We start from the raw sequence: 15,996 nt of genomic DNA on the forward strand, positions 1-15,996 counted from the left end.
ATAATATTTTGGGAAATTAAAACTCCTCTTTCAGTCTTTAGCGGGCAACAAGTGACAGGTCTGTGATGACTGGGGGGGGCAGGACGGCTCTGCACCCCCGGCCCGGGGACCGGCGACCACCAGGGGCATAGTCGGGGGTGCCTCAGGGGCTTTTCCCTTCAAGGACCTTTTCCCTTCAAGGACCTTTTCCCTTCAAGGGCTTCGCTCCATCAGGGGCTTTCCCCCCTCAGGGACCTTTCTCGCCTCAGGGGCTTTTCCCGCCACTGCCCTGAGGCGCCCCCTGCTCCCCTCAGGGCGTCGCGCGCCGCCCGGGACAGCCCCTTCCCGCATCGGCACTTTCGCCACCCACCCACGGGCCGCTGAAAAAAAAATCGCCCGCCGCCTCCAGCCCCCTCCACCCGCTCTCCTCTCCCTTCCTGGAGCGGGACGGCGGCGCGGTGCCCTGGGGGTCTCCGGGGAGGGAGGAGAAAAGTGTGTGTGGGCGACTCGGCCGAGAAGAATCTGCGGCCGCGGAACGGCAGCGGCTGCGCAGGGGCGGCCGGGCAAGATGGCGGCGTTGGGGAAGCAGTGAGTGCTGAGGGGGAAGGGGCGGGCGGGCTCCGCCAGGGGGGTTTTGGGGCCGGCGCTGAGGGTGGGGACGAGCTCTGGCACAACTCCCGCACGTGGACTCGCTCGTCACGGGTGTCCGCGGCATAGCCCCGCTGTGTTGGCCTGAATTTAAACCTGTGTTTATTAAAAGCAAACGAACCCCAAACAGCGGGCAGGCGCTTGAGGCAGCGGCGGTGTTGCCCGGAGGTGTTTTGTACTCTTAGGGAAGGGAATTTCCTCAGTTCTCCCTCACACAGAGCCGCTCTTCCCACCCCCGAGCGCCGGCCCCGGGGGCAGCCGGGTCGGAAGGAACTGAGGGGAGGGTTCAGGGCGGTCACGGAGGTGGGGCTGTACCCCCACGATGGTGCGGTGCTCCAGCTCAGAGATACACTCTGACCAACCATTCACTCAGTGATGGACTCAGGGAAAGGCAGGCGGGGGAGAAATTCCTTATTTAGAGGTTGCTCAGTACGAAAAGGAGGTATTTTTAACAGAGGTGGGCCGTGTCTGCGGAAGAGTTGTCTACATGTGGTTAATCAATCTCTGCGTGACATAAGCAGACTGTAAGTCTTATCCTTTGGCCTTTGTAAACCTGAGGTTTACATCGCCAGCAAAACAGGTGAACTTCTTATTGCACTGCAAACGTAGCTACACAATACTGTGGTGTAGATTAAGGCTAAATCCCTTCAGGTTAAACAGGAATTTCTTACTTCTCTGAGGGAGAAAAGAAAACCCCATGGAGAATTTTGGGCGAGAGGGGTTTGTGCCTAATTTAGGACACATATTTACATCCAGAAGCTTTACATGGAAGAAGATAGCAATAGCTCTGGGATTATCTGGCAGGTGTGTGTCAGGGCCGATTACTCTGCTGCAAAGGCAGCTCACATCTAACTTTGATACATTATATTGATACTGAGCTTTTGCTTCTGAAATGGTGAGTGGCAGATTTTTGCTTCGGAACATGCCACGTGTTTTGTTGTAAGTAACTTTTTTTTTTTCTTTTCTCTAGATATGGGCTTATTATGCCAAAAAAATTGCCACAGAAAAATCTCGTTTCAAAGAAGCTCTCGGTGTTTGCAGATGAGTCAGATGAAGAGGTCAGTCCAACAATTTTCTTCTGAAATTTTGTCCTGTGTTTTGCAAATTGTTTGTGTCCAGTTCTTAATGCCTGCATCAGGTTATGGCAGTGTCACTAGGATTTGTGTCATCATTTTGGATTTGGGTGTGAAACATGATCCGTGTTGTCTTTAGTGTGAGTTACATGGAATTGATGAGTTGATTGTCACTCTCTGTAAACTTGTTCAAAAATTCAGCACATGTGGCAACCTGTTGGCAGGAGTTAATTGTAGCTTGTAATAAGATTTGTTGGATGTCACTGGTGAATACATTTGGAAATAGAAAGACCAATCAACAGATCTTCCCCAGATATTAATCTAAAGTGTGGTAATTAAGTGTATTTTACCCTTTAAGGATATTATTAACTGTATTTTATCCTTTAGCTCATTCCACCCAAATTTGATGTAACTGATTTATCATGTTCACACTCACTGTGAACAAAAGCAAGGCTGTACAACCCAAAAGTTTTAAAGCAAAAGGAGATGTGTGATATTACATGATAGTGTTCTTTTCTATAATCTTTAATTTTTTAAGTATTACCTTCAAAATATTCGCTCCCTACCTGCCCCAGTAGAGGGCGGTGTGTGCTGTAAATCCCACCTGGATATGCCTCTGGGAACACGGGAATCATCCAGGAAGGGGCTGTGGAATGAGCTGGTCTGGGGCCCTTAGGAAACCCATCTGCTAAAACAGAATTTGTGAAGGATTTGAAGCCAATAGCTTCGTAGTTTGCAGGTAAGAAATAGAAACTCTGGATTGTGGAGTTAACTCTCCACATGGATGGAGCCCTCTGAATGTAATGTTACAATTTTCTGGGCTTTATCAATCTGGAATTACTTGTGGTAATTTAGTCATAATGTCATTATGTACATACTTAGGGTTTTTTTTCCACAAAACCCAGAAAATGAATTTTACCTATACCTATAGTCTAGAATTTTAACATTTAAGAAGTCGAACTTTTGTATAATTTGAACTTTAGAAGCAGAACCTGTGTTACAAAGATGTTCTTATTTTCCTAGAGCTTTGCTCCATGCTCATTCTTTTGTGTGGTTGAAAAAAACAAGGCTAATAAAGCTTCAAATAATTTTGGTCAGTTTTTGACTCGTGAAATACTTGTTTTTAAAATCTTTTTAAATAAACTAGCAGTTGTATTTTTTATGTCAAAGCCTGAATCTGGCAATTCCCAGCCTCTGTGTGCCTGGTTCCATCACAGCATCCAGAGTGTTGCTGTGGAAGGTGTCTGAGCTCCTGTTACACAGGGCATGGAAGGGCTTAGGGCCTTCCTGGTGATACCCACTCAACCCTCAACATGAAACTGCCTCAGTGCAGCTCACAGTGAGCAGAGACAACAGGGATGTGTTTTAAATCCCATCTCCTCCCTCACTTAGCTGTGGTCCTCAGAGGTGCATCCCTGAGCTCCCAGCTGGCTCTGTGGCTCTGCAGGCTTTCCTTTAGCTGCAGCTGATGGAAATGGCAGTGGATCCTGTCTCCTCAGTGGCAGGAGCACTTTCCCTGTCAGTTGGGATTTGGTGTCTTTCTCGACATTAAGGATCTGACCCCACATTTTCCAGATTCCAGGAATAAGCTGGATTTAATCTGTTGTCATTAAACATTACACAGTAGGAGTGGGATCCTTCCCGAGTAGGAGACTGTCTTGTATTCTTTCATTTTCTCTCAATATCTAAATATTAAAGCAAAAAGAATGAATGCTAATAATTCTAGTAAAAATAGTGTATGATGCTGTCTGCCAACTTTTAGCTTAACAGCTCAAGTATCCTCCCTTTCAGAAAGGCTGACAGATTCACTGCCAGAGTCTTTATAAGACTCTTAAAAGTTGTCATGCTCGGTATGGTACATACCCAGCAAAAAGTAATAATCTCATAACTGCCTTTATCAAAGAAGATTGTTTTTTTTTAAAAAAAGCAACATTACTTTATTAGTTCTGTAATAATTTCAGAGCTTTTCCAGATAAGGAGCAGCATTTGGGAGGGGTTTCATTTCCTGTCTGCTACCTTATCAGTCAGAACTACATCTCAAATGTCTGGAGATCATGTATTTTTAACTGAACTCTAATAAAGTTTGTGCTGGGGAATCTGCACACCTGACTTGGTCTGTGATTATATATTAGATACCAAACTTTTGCTCCCTTTTTTTTTTAATGTTACTATGCATATTTCATTAAGATTTTGCCTGTATCCTTGCTGAAGGAATTAGGATTCTTTTTCCCCCTGTAGCTAAGTACATTAATGGGTGTTAGTTGCTAATGAAGATGATAGTTCATATGAAACAGAATATCTAGGGTGGAAATTTTCTTGAAATACAATGTTGACTGGGAAAAAGTAAACCAGATGGTTACAGTCCCTTGTAGCCAATATAGTTCTGAATTATTTGTCTTCATAATGAGGAGTTGTTGAGGAAAAGGTTGTTGCCCCTAGGAAAGCCTGTTGTAGAGAGTAGATGCTACAACAACAAACTATAATACAGAAATGAGTTTCCATTCTGACTTACTGTTATTTGTGATCTGTTCATTTTCTCCAAAGAGATTATTCCCTTATTCATGCATTGTGTTTTCAGAGGTGGCTTGTCAGTATTCCCAGTGTGTTGTTCATTGTTCTGTTTTACCTTTGGAGTTTAGTTGAAATTATCTCTGTGGTACAGCAGATAAAATTTCTGTTCCTTGATTGTATCAGAATTGCCCAGCATATTCCTGTACCTTACCAGCCTTTCAAAACTGATTTGTTCCTGCAGATTGAAAAGCGTTGCTCAAAAAATAACTGTACGGAGACCTCAGTAGGTGCTAAATTCAGGAGAAAGATCATGGAGTCAGTGTGGATAGTTCTGTGAATGTATAGCTGGATTTGGTGGGTTTTTAAGTGACCATCTAAAAGATAAATGAAGTATTTAAGCAGGCAGAAGCTGAAAATAAGCAGAAATTGTAGACTCAGATTTTTGGGTTTGCTTACAGATCCTCCCATTCCCTTTGCAGTTTTGCAAAGGAACAGTGTGACTGAAAAAAGGATTCTCTAAGTTGTAAGGATTGGTGCTGACCAGAGTTTATGCAGCAGTTCCAGGCACAGTAAGACTAAGTAGACTAAAGAGTTTTCTGAGGAGGAAGAAGTGGACAGGAGTAACTCAAGAGGATGTATGTAGAATGAAGAATGGTTTAGAGGAACTGAGGTGATGTTGCCATTTCTCATAATATGAGAAATATTATCGAATTACCAAGTAATTGGTAACTGGTTTAATCTAAACAAGAGGAAGTTGGGGATTCTTCTGTACACAGTGTGGAACTCCTTGCCACAGGATATTGTGGCATGGCCAAAAATACAGATGGATTTAAAAATGGATTAGTCAAATTAAGGGATGCTCTTGGTGTCAAACAATGGACCAGATGCATCCTCAAATTCAGGAAGTCCCTGATCTCCTGGTTTCTGGAAGCTAGGAGGGAGTTCCAAGGAAAGCTAATTCTGTGTATGTGACTTGTTTTTCATGTTCATTCCCTTAATCTTCTGGTAGTAGCTCTGACTTGTGTGTGAATTGAGAGGAATCTGTTGCCTGATGTGATTTTTATTTTTTTCCTCATGAAGACTGGAGTCTCCTGTGCATTGAGGGATCATCCACGTGCAGGCTGTAGTTGGATAGTACAGATCCTGTGAGGGCAAGCATTAAGGATTCCCTCCTAAATACATGAGGGTGTAAGGAGCTCATTTTGGTACCAAAGTGTCAGGAACCCAATGATGTCAGAGCCTGAGATGTGAGAAGGATGAGGTGAGCGGAGCCAGATCTCAGCCTGTCAGAGATGTGGCCACATGGGGCACATGCAGGTGGCTGCACTTGAGTTCCTGAGCTCCCTGTAGGGTCAGCAAAGGTGCAGATACTTCTGAGGCACAACTTGCCTCATTCTAAAGCAGACACCTAAAATCAGTGTGATGAATTTTTCTCTCAAAGTGCCTATTTCTCAGTCTTTAACAGTGCAGTGTTCTGGGATGACTAGCTCAGTTTAGATGTAAGCTTTGTTTTTTGTGAACTGGCTGATTGTCTGTGCTTCTTTCACTGCAGATTATCTTGTTGTTCCTGTTTGGTCAAATCTTTTTCTGTGCATTCAGTTGAAACTGGATGGTTGTAGTGAGAGATTAAAATCAAACTGCATGTAGTCTAGCTGACATCACTGAAGCATTTCATTTCTCTTTAAAATGGATTTCACTTTAAACAAAGGTAATTTATTTTACGTGTCTACTGCAAAGCAGCACGTGGAGAATTCAAAAGGGCAGTGTTAAAGGGCAAAGCCTCCCTATGGATCTTTCATAACTTGTTATTTACAGCAGAAGCATCTTCTGGTTTTAAAAAAGGAGTGGAGTGATGTCTTATGTTGTCTATCAATAAGTACCATGCCTGGGGTTTTGGAGCAACCAGAAATGCTTTTCCTTAGGAGGCAGGTTAGGCAGCTAATAGGAGATATTCCATTAATAATAGCTATTATGTTAGAATTTGTTGGTCTCATACTTCTTGTGGCAGTCAGTGGGGAAAAACAAATGAGACACCTCACATGCACTTTGAGAGCATCTCTTAAAATAGTTGTGACAGTTTTTACAAGGCATCCTCAGCTTTAGATTTAAGGATGTAGCTTCCTAGAAACCACCAGTTTGAATGTCTGTTCTTTGGTCGTTTGGGAGCAACGTAAAGAAAGTATTTTAAGAAAAAACTTACAAGGAGTGTTTGCCTTTGGGATAAAAATAAGAAGGTAGCACAAGCACTAAAGCTGAAACAAGCTATAGACACCCGGAGGAGATAAGAAATGGAGAGAACAATGGGAAGTGTTAGCAGATTGGGGAATTTATTGCCTTTTTTTTTTTTTTAATAACCTTTTCAGTTGTGTACAAGCTGTCTCCCATGGTCTCAGGGCAGTGAGAGCCTCATTTCTAAGAGTCCCTTGCTTTGCATGGATTCTGTATTGTTTCACAGGATAGGGTTAAAACATTTTCTCCTTCCATAAAATACTGAACTATAAGCTTTGTGCTTCAGAAGAATAGCTTGGCTACAGGGAAAGAGAAAGGATGAGGCAGATTGCTGAGCTTGTAGGGCCTTTAATAAACGGGCAGTTGATAAGTAAAAACAATACAAAGGGACGGGAAGTTCTCATCTGTCAGAGCTCCCAGCATGACAGGAAATTGTCCCCCATAAACCACTGGGGAAGGTGTTTGTTTTCTGTACACTCACTGCCACTCCAGACAAATGGCAGATGGACTCCTTTGCCATCATATGTCCAGGAGTGAGGATTATATATTGCTTTTGTGTTTGTGCAGTCTTTGGATCAATGATTTATTTCATGTAGGCAGACAAGGAAAACATTCTAAGCTATGTTTCAGATATTTTGGTGGAATAAAGCTTATTCTGTAAATACAGCTGCAGAATCTGGTTTGTGTTTTATTGAGCCCCTGCTTTCTGGACTAGCACAGGGGAGATCCTTTGTTGTTGAGGTACCTTTCTGTTAAACCAGTATAAGAGTTTTCCATAAAGGAAACCTTCAGTGATGACCCTCAATGTGTCAAGCAAAGGACCATTTTCTTTCCCAAGAGCCAAGTCTTCTGGAAGTCAAGTTCCTCTGTGTAAAGCTCTTATGTGTTCTATGCCAATTTAAAATGGGTCTTTATAGTTTATACTGACTCATTTATGGCATTTTCAAAAGAAAGTGTATGTCATAAAATTGAGTACATTATTGTAAACTATTTCTCAATGTCAGTTTTTCAGTTTAGAAAGCCAGATGTAAATACTGAATGAGCGAAGCCAGGATTCCTATAGGTTGTTTTAAACTAAATAATCCACTATCTACTTCCCCCAGTCAGCCAACCAACTGGCTACATAAATAAATAAGAGACTATATCCACTTCTAGTCCAAACAATCAGCAAGCTGCAGCAGACAGGGTGTAGTCCCCGAGACCACAGAGGACTTTGTGTGTTCATAATGTTTGCTGAGCTCGGATTCCTGAAGTCTGAGTGTGCCCTGCTTCCTTACCTGGTTACCTGCAGCCAGGTAAGGGAGAGGGAAAGAGGAGCTGCTGTCTGATGATGAGCACAGAATCAGTGCAGGGTTTCTCTTCCAGGCAAGTGCACATCATGCTTTCCCTTTAGCACTGTAGTTTAACCCCAAGGTTTAACGTTTTGAAAGCAGACATGGAATTTATCTAAGTTTGCAGGTAGGAGCTAAAGCACCAGGAAAAGTGAGAGTATGTGCCCTTTCAAATCCCTGTTTTTACTGGTCTGAGTCCTTTGCTTTGAGGGAGCTAGGAAGGAATATTTTGAATATTCTGTGTCTCAGGTTTCTCTTACTGTAGTATTCCTTATAAATGCCAGTACTAGTGTGTTTGTGGGAGGTGAGCACAGTCTAGAGTGCAGTAAATGCTATTGTGTGATACCATATGTACCTCTCCAAATATTGAGTGTTGTCTTAGCACCTTCTCTTGCTGAATTTAGAATTACTTGGTACTCTTCTGAGATACTGCCTTTCTGAAGGTAGTATCTCAGAAGTTTGCAAGTCTTTTTATTATTCATGGTTTGCAGAGCAGAATAAAAGTCTGTTAGAGGGGATCTCTGTCTGTGCCTGTTGCTTAGTCCCAGCCTGGGTGGGTGGCAGGTCCCAAAGGTACGGTGTTCCTGTGGTCTTTGTTCAAATGCCAGCTGGGTAAAGGGACAGATATAGGTGAGAATGTGTGATTTTAGTCTTCCCCAGAGTTGAGGGGGAACTGTTGGCTCAGCACAGGGCCAGGGTCTGCTCTGCCCACCTGCCAAATCAGCAGGGACCTCTGGGGGGGTGAGAGGGGACACAGAGAGAGGGCACAGAGTCACTGTATAATGGAACTCCATCCTCCCACCACTCACTGCCTGTTCTGAAATTACCCAGTGAAAAGAGGATTTGTACTGTTTACAGTCTGTCCTGTAGGGAATTGTGGAAAAGCACTTGGTGTTTTTCCTTCTTGAGAGATCTGTTAAAATGTTAATAGGATAAGAAAGAGGGATCACAACATGTTATTATTTTACTTTAAGCAGCAAATGAATTCAAAAGCTTTCTTGTTCAGAGGATCTGTTTGAATTTAGATGGTGCTAATTCTGATTGATTTCAGAAGATCTTAATCCCTGCTGCCAAGCTCTCTGCCAGTTGGTTTTCATTTTTTAATTTTATTAAGAGCAAATTACAGAATCTCTTTGTCTTTTTAAAATGTGATACAGAGCATGTCTTAGTCAAAGTTGCAAAACTTGGGAAGCTGCCAGAATGCAAAAGGATTTTTCCTTCCTATTTCTGCTCTTTAAGATTGAGATATTTAATTACATAAACAAGTACAAGTACAACTCCTGTCATTACAGTGGATCTCTTTAATAAACACTGTTATCTGTTGGTTGAGAAAAGATAGATATTTAGTTAGTTCAAGACTAATTAAAAGAAAAAACTAAATAAAATGCAAAGTTTTTGTTTAAAAGACTATGATTAGGAAACATTTTCAGTAAGGATTTGTTTCTTCTTAGGGAAGATTAGCTTTGCTATTTTCTAGCATGTGAATCTTGAGAAATTAAATAGTAACATTTGAAGGACATGCTGTTCAGCACTGTTCTTAATTCTGAAAATACAGAGCTAATGATACAGCTCAAACTTGAAATAAATACCCAATCTTTTAGGATATTTGGGTTTTACTATGAGTACAGGTTTGGGTTTTTTTTTCATATGATTATCAGTAAGAATCTGCTCATGGCTGCTGCATCTCTGGTGACAAGTCCATGCTGGAAGAATTCAGTATTTTCTGACTCACACCTGTTTCACAGACTGTTTGCATGTGGGAAATGTGAATTCTTTGTATGCTGGTGAATGAACTTACAGTTTTTCCTGCTTACAGAAAATACTATTGAAGTGAGAGACTGACTTATGTAATTGGACTATTTTATAGTCGTTTGTTAGAATGGTAGAAAAATAATATTAGCTGTGTCAGTGTAATGAATTCTGTTTCTGCAATGCTTCCTTCTCACAGCCATCTGTTGGGGAGAGTCTTCAGAAAGAAGCTTTGAAAAAGCAAGCGATGAAGCAGGTAAGGGACTGGTTTTCATTTACTCTCTGGGTAGCTTTATGCTATAGATCTGTTTAAGTTACAATATAGGAAAGAAATATTTGAAAATAGTAAAGATTTCATTAATTGTTTTTTGATATCTTTTCTTCTCCTCCCCTGTTTCTTCTTTTAGACTAAATTGGAGATTCAGAAGGCTTTGGAGGAAGATGCTACAGTGTATGAATATGACAGTATTTATGATGAAATGCAGCAGAAGAAGAAAGAAAGTAGTGCCAAAATGTTATCTGGACAAGAGGACAAAAAGGTCAATACCTGGCAATGTGTGCCATCTGTCTTACCTCTGTCTGCTTGGAACAACCATGGCTGGTTAACTTGTAAGCTTTGCCACAAGCATTTCCTTTAAATTTCATATAAGATTAGGCTCAAATGCTGTTACATAAGGCAAGAATTTGCAAGAATCTTGGCAAAGCTGTTAATTCATCAGGTGCTTCAGAGTCCCAGGCTGGGATGTTCTCGAGGGCAGGAGACCACACGTTTCCCACCCAGTTTCTGGTGTGTATGGGGTGTGTCTTTCTGGGTGTTTCTGAAGAGAATGTTACAGTGGGATAATAGGATTAGGGGCAATGGGCCCTGCACAACAACACTACTGCTGGTGATAAAGACTTCTGTTTCTAAGCCAGTGGGTATAATTTGTCCCTCCTCCTCCATCAGTGAGCTGCTGGAGGACTGTCAGAAGACTGAAGTGATTAACTCCACTGGTGAAATGTGAGCCCATTGGCACAGCCCCATGCCTTGTTTCAAAGCACTGCTGAATTAGCCTGACAAATTATATTTTCATTGTTACTTATTCTTTTTCATCTGAAAGCTCTTGTCAGGTTCTGTGGGTAAAAAAAGGAAGCTTCCCACTCCTTTACAGCAATAGAAAGGCGAGACTGCTACAGAAGACAGAGGGATGAGAAATTGAAAAACATTTAATTTAATTTAGAGTAAAAATCTTCCTAGTCAAAGATGGGATGACTGTTTTGATTGAATACAGCAACCTCTTTTGTTCCTGGGAAGCATGCCATGGTAGGGATCTAAAAGGGAATGACAGTTTAGTTTGGATAGCTGTCCAACAGGGTGAGAACACGTTAGGCTTGCTTTGGTCCATTTTCTCCCATTACCAACTTTCTTCAACATCTCCATCAATCCCAGTTTGTATTTTCTCAGCCACCTCAGTTACTTCTCAGCACGGTAACTTTTTTCCTTTCTGTTTTAGCCCAGGTACATCCATAATATCCTCAAAGCAGCCGAGATTAGAAAGAAGGAACAAGAAAAAAGAATGGAAAGAAAAATTCAGAAAGAGCGTGAAATGGAAGGAGAAGAGTTCGCACACAAAGAGGCTTTTGTGACTTCAGCCTATAAGAAGAAGCTGCAAGAAAGGGCTGAGGAGGAGGAAAGAGAAAGAAGACAGTCAGCTCTTGAGGGTGAGAGTCACACTGAAATAATTGTCCTTAAAAAGAAGTATGACCTTGGGCATGATTTACAACATTGTCATCTGGTCTCTTTCTGAGGCTTGAGATAAATAAAATCAAAGAGGACCAGATTAGCAGATCCTGAATCAGATCCTACTTGGTCTCTTATATTCCTCTGTAGAGGTTACAAAAGGAACAGAGGAAACTCCTCTGTTTGTGTGTCAGTACTATTTAGGTTGATACTTTTAATTTTTGAGGGAGGGTCAGTTGTTGAAGGAAGTCTCTAAGCCTGGGGTACAGTGATGTTTACAGTCCTTACCTCAGGCATTCCATGCAGTGTCCTGGGAGTAGATGTAAAGCACAGGATATAGGATCATAACATAAATTGGGTTGGAGTGGACCTCTGGAGGTCATCTGTTCAATCTCCTGCTCAAAGCATGGTCTGCTGAGAGGTCAGATCAGGTTCCTCTGAGCTTTTTCCACTTTGGACTTGAAAACCTCCAGGATGGAGATTGCAGTCTTGGTGGTTTCTACCAGTTGTGAGTTGTGTGTGATGAGTATTTGTGGCACAGTAAATCCAACCTTCCTTCCTTTCTCTCAGCATACCTGGATGTGACCAAACAGAGGGATCTCAGTGGATTTTACAGACACCTTTTAAACCAGAGGGTAGGGGAAGAAGAAATGCCTAAATGCAGCTTCCGTGAAGCCAGGTAGGATGTGATTCCAACAGGCTTTTGGATATAAAAACCAGCATCTGGCTGTTTGGGATTCCAGACTCACTGGAGAGTTAGACAGAGAGCACTAAAACACTTGGTAGGTTAAGCTGGTTATTTTGTACACGTGATTAACTGAATTATTTGGTAAAATGATGGTCAGTGATACAGAAATGAAACAAGCAGGAGAGGGATGCTGTTTAAAAAGTATCAGTAGGACAGTCATGCTTGTAATACTGCTTGGTATTATTCTAACCTACATGTAATTTGGCTTATATAAAATTTACCCAATCTGTATTAAGTTAGACATTTTGAATCATGAGGGGGACAAAAGGTAAATAATGAGCAGAGAGGTAAGTCATAGGAAATGATGTTGGGCTATGACTTTCCTGAAAAGAATGTGAGTCTCTAACTTTGTACTTATTCCACATCTACAATTTCATATAAAATTAATTGAGTGATGATGCTGTGGTAAAAGGAAATTAATCAAATATATAGGAAATCCAGTGGGAATATTTTAAAATCTTAATATATGCACATTCCAAAGCAAAGTAATAAGATGAGACTGAATTATTTAGATAGTTGAGGTGCTAAACTTCTGCCCTGTGGATAAATGTGATGAAGGGACCATGTTTCTGGTGTGCAACAACTGATCATTTGAAACAATTAACTCATGTTAAACTTCACTTAATACAGGCCTTAGGCATGAATGTCACTAGTTAAATGCTTGCCTTTATAAGGAAAATACAGCTTTCACTAAGAGATCATCTGGATCTGAGATTGGGTTATTAGGAAGTAAATTCTTAGCTTAAATAAAGAACATGATCACTGAAGTTACTCAACCATCTGAAATAAGGAAATTCTCCATTATGTCTTCAGGATGGTGTGGTTTTGTTCTGCACAGAGATCATTTGAAATGATGGTTTCTAAGTCTTGCAAATTAAGGAAATGTTCCTTTTGTGGCACATAAAATTAATTTTGGGGGGGAAACAAGTAGTGCTGCAGGTGGTGCTCCCAGCAAGGCTTTCAGATGAGCTCAGGTGTGTGTTTTAACTTCGGTGTTACTTACGGTGGTACACCAGGATACAGAGAAAAAGCAGCTCCATTTTTAGATCTCAGAATTGTGCCTCAAGTGATTCACCTTTGACTTGTGAGTTTAATTAATGGGATTACTAAATAAATGACCAAACTTTTCAGCATATTTTTTAGTCATTGTTCATAGACTATCCGTCCTTTCAAGCATGCAGCAAACATTCAAACTAAGGAGCTGGTGTGCTGATTCATGAGAGTCACCACAGGCTGTTCCTGGAGCTGTGTGATTAAAAAGAAGAGACATGTGGCTCCTGTGAGTAACATGTATTTCCTCATCAGCCAGAAGAGAATGACAAAGCAGAACCTTTCTGCTCTACTGCCCAGTTTAGTCCTCCAGGGGTCAGCTTTTTGCATTTAAGAATCTTTGAGCTGTTAAAAGATACTAACTTCTACCTAGCCACGAGTGAGAGCTTCAGAAATACTGGATTAAAAAAACCCTACTGCTAATGGAAACCATGTTCCTACCTCAGTCAACAAAACATGCAATCTGCTGCTTCTCTGGATAATTATTTGACATGAATAGAGGAATAAGCAAATAGAAACCTGTAACTTCCCAACAGGCTTACACAGGAATACAAATGGATGTCTTTTTCCTTAGATGGAGCCTGCAGATACTTAACCAAAGTCATTCTTTTAGATAAATTCATCAGCTCACATTCACCAATGAACCAGATAAAGATACTTAGCAGAAATCCTTTGTGCTGGATTCCTGGAACCTGAGCCACAGACAGATTTGCTTTCTTAGACTTTTCAGCAGCATCTTTTGCTTAAGTCCTGACCAGAAGTCACTTTGTAGAAAAGTCCAAGATTTCAGGCTTTTTAATGTTGTTTTTCTTTTCTAACATAAAAAATGTAGGATAAAGGAAGAAAAACCTGACAGTCAGGATGAATCCACCGACAGGAACAAATGCCCGTCTGAGAGACAAAAAGTGAAACCCTCTGTCAAGAAAGAGAGTAATCCAGATGCTGATACCGACTTAGGGACTGACAGCAGTGATGATGACAAGAGACACAAACACAGTAAAGTAGATTTGAAAAAGAAGAAAAGGAGAGAGAGCTCGGTGAGCAGTGAAGAGGAGGCCAAACATCACAAGAGCCAGAGGCTTTCCAGGTCACCGAGTTCATCCAGTGTGGAGGAGGAGCCACGCACCAAAGCCCAAACAAGTCACCTGGCAAAGAGGGGGGAGAGCAGACCAAGCAGAAGGGGGAATGATGAACTGTACAGGGAAAAAGATTATGAGAGAAGTAGGACCCACGAAAAGGATCACCAAAGGGAAAGGGAAGAGCGACACAGGCACGGGGATCACACTAGTAAGGATCACTACAGAAGGAGGGAAGAGCAAGATGATAAGCAAAGGGGGAAGGAAAGAAAGGAGAGGGAGGGACATGGCAGAGAAAGAGGAGAGAGGAGGGCAAAGGAGAGAGAGGAGAAGGGGTCAGAGAAGGAGCGAGAGAAAGAAAGAAGAAATGATAAAGACAGATATAATGACAGAGAGAAGGAGAAAGGAGAGAAGTACAGAGAAAAGGAAGATCATGCGAAGGAGAGGAGAGACAAGTATGGTAGTGATGAAAAGAAATACAGAGAGAGGAGGGAAAGTACTCCTGCATCTCTAGAAAAAGATGGAGAGACTGATCTGGAAAAAGAGAGAAAGGGAAAAGACAGACAGGACGAGAAGGGCAGCTCCAGCTCTGGGATTTCGTCTGAGCAGAAACGTAAAGCCGGAGAAGAAGGGGAGAAAGAGGAGAAAGAACAAGCACAGAAACCTCCTGAGGGCATGAGCAAATTTGCCAAACGGAGCAACGAGGAGACGGTGATGTCAGCACGGGACCGGTACCTGGCACGGCAGATGGCACGTGTCACCAGCAAACCCTACATCGAGAAGGAGGAGGATTGATGTCCCTCTGGTGGACAAAGACACCTGGGCTGTCAACCAAAAGGAAAAGCCACCTCTGTGTGGACTCTTGTACAGAAGTAAAAGGGTATCCCAGCTATTTATTCCTGGTTTTCCTTTGAGAAATTGTCCCTGAATAGAACAACTTCTGGAATGGATTACTGGATCACTTGATACACCCTTAGTCTGTTTATACAGCTGGAATATTAAATGTGGCTGATTCTGTACACCTTGCCCTTCAGCCCTTGGTACTTAAAGATTTTGGACCAGGGAGTGTTAAACATAAGGTGAGAAAACATCCCCCTGGCAGCCCCTGCTCCTTCCACTGGCTGAGACTGAGCTCTGCTGAAACAAAGGTGCTCTCAGCCCTCAGCAGGAGTCATTGTTGCCACGTGATGGTCACAAAAATGGGAAGCAAACCTGTAAAAGTGTGGGGGGAAAAGCAAGAAAAACAGCCTGAGTAATAATCTAGGAGATTTCTGTACGTAGTGTGGGTTTGTAAGCTAAATTGATACATGAATTTTGTATTTATGTGTGGGCTTTAGTTTGGGAGCCTGATGTACAGAAACAATAAAGTGTAAGATATGTGTTGGATCTAATGTGTGGGTCTTTTTTAATGTGTGAGTTATTTCACCACATCTTTTTTTGCATGAAATAAGGTCTGTGAGTCTTTTTTCATGTATTATGGCTGTATTTGCTTGTTCTGCTGGAAGTGACGTTACAGATTTGTCAATCTTCTGTTCAAAGGTTCAGAATTGAGCATAAAGTTACTTCCAAACCAGGTAAGCAGGATATCTGACAGTGCCTGTAGCTTTTAGAATATATTTTCAGCACTTTCCACAAAGGTTTCTTTTGCTTTGTTTTGTAGTAAAATTATCGCTTTCATGCTGGAGCGAGGTGAACTTCCGTAAAAAAGTTTTGAGATGGGTGTTTCCCTAATAATTTGCTCAGCTACCTTAGTAATGAAACAAAATGTGAGTAAAATAAAATGCAAATCCTGCCAGTTGACAGAGACTTGAATGAGCTTCATATGTAAGTTAATCAAGCAACTGAGCACTTGCTCCAAGTGTGGAGGAGTTTGGTTTTGCTC

The 15,996-nt window shown here is 41.7% G+C and overlaps 1 protein-coding gene across 1 annotated transcript; it reads left to right on the plus strand.

The window, feature by feature from the left end:
* Positions 1 to 350: 350 nt before the first annotated feature.
* Positions 351 to 15,500, plus strand: NSRP1 (nuclear speckle splicing regulatory protein 1). Its single transcript, XM_064677509.1, has 7 exons — positions 351 to 567; positions 1,598 to 1,685; positions 9,720 to 9,776; positions 9,928 to 10,059; positions 11,014 to 11,221; positions 11,811 to 11,919; positions 13,871 to 15,500. Exons 1-7 carry the CDS (start codon positions 548 to 550, stop codon positions 14,907 to 14,909), a joined length of 1,653 nt encoding a protein of 550 aa, XP_064533579.1. The 5' UTR covers positions 351 to 547; the 3' UTR covers positions 14,910 to 15,500.
* The last annotated feature ends 496 nt before the right edge of the window (positions 15,501 to 15,996 follow it).

Source organism: Pseudopipra pipra, chromosome 21 (assembly GCF_036250125.1).
Source record: "Pseudopipra pipra isolate bDixPip1 chromosome 21, bDixPip1.hap1, whole genome shotgun sequence".
In the NCBI taxonomy this organism is placed as follows: domain Eukaryota; kingdom Metazoa; phylum Chordata; class Aves; order Passeriformes; family Pipridae; genus Pseudopipra; species Pseudopipra pipra.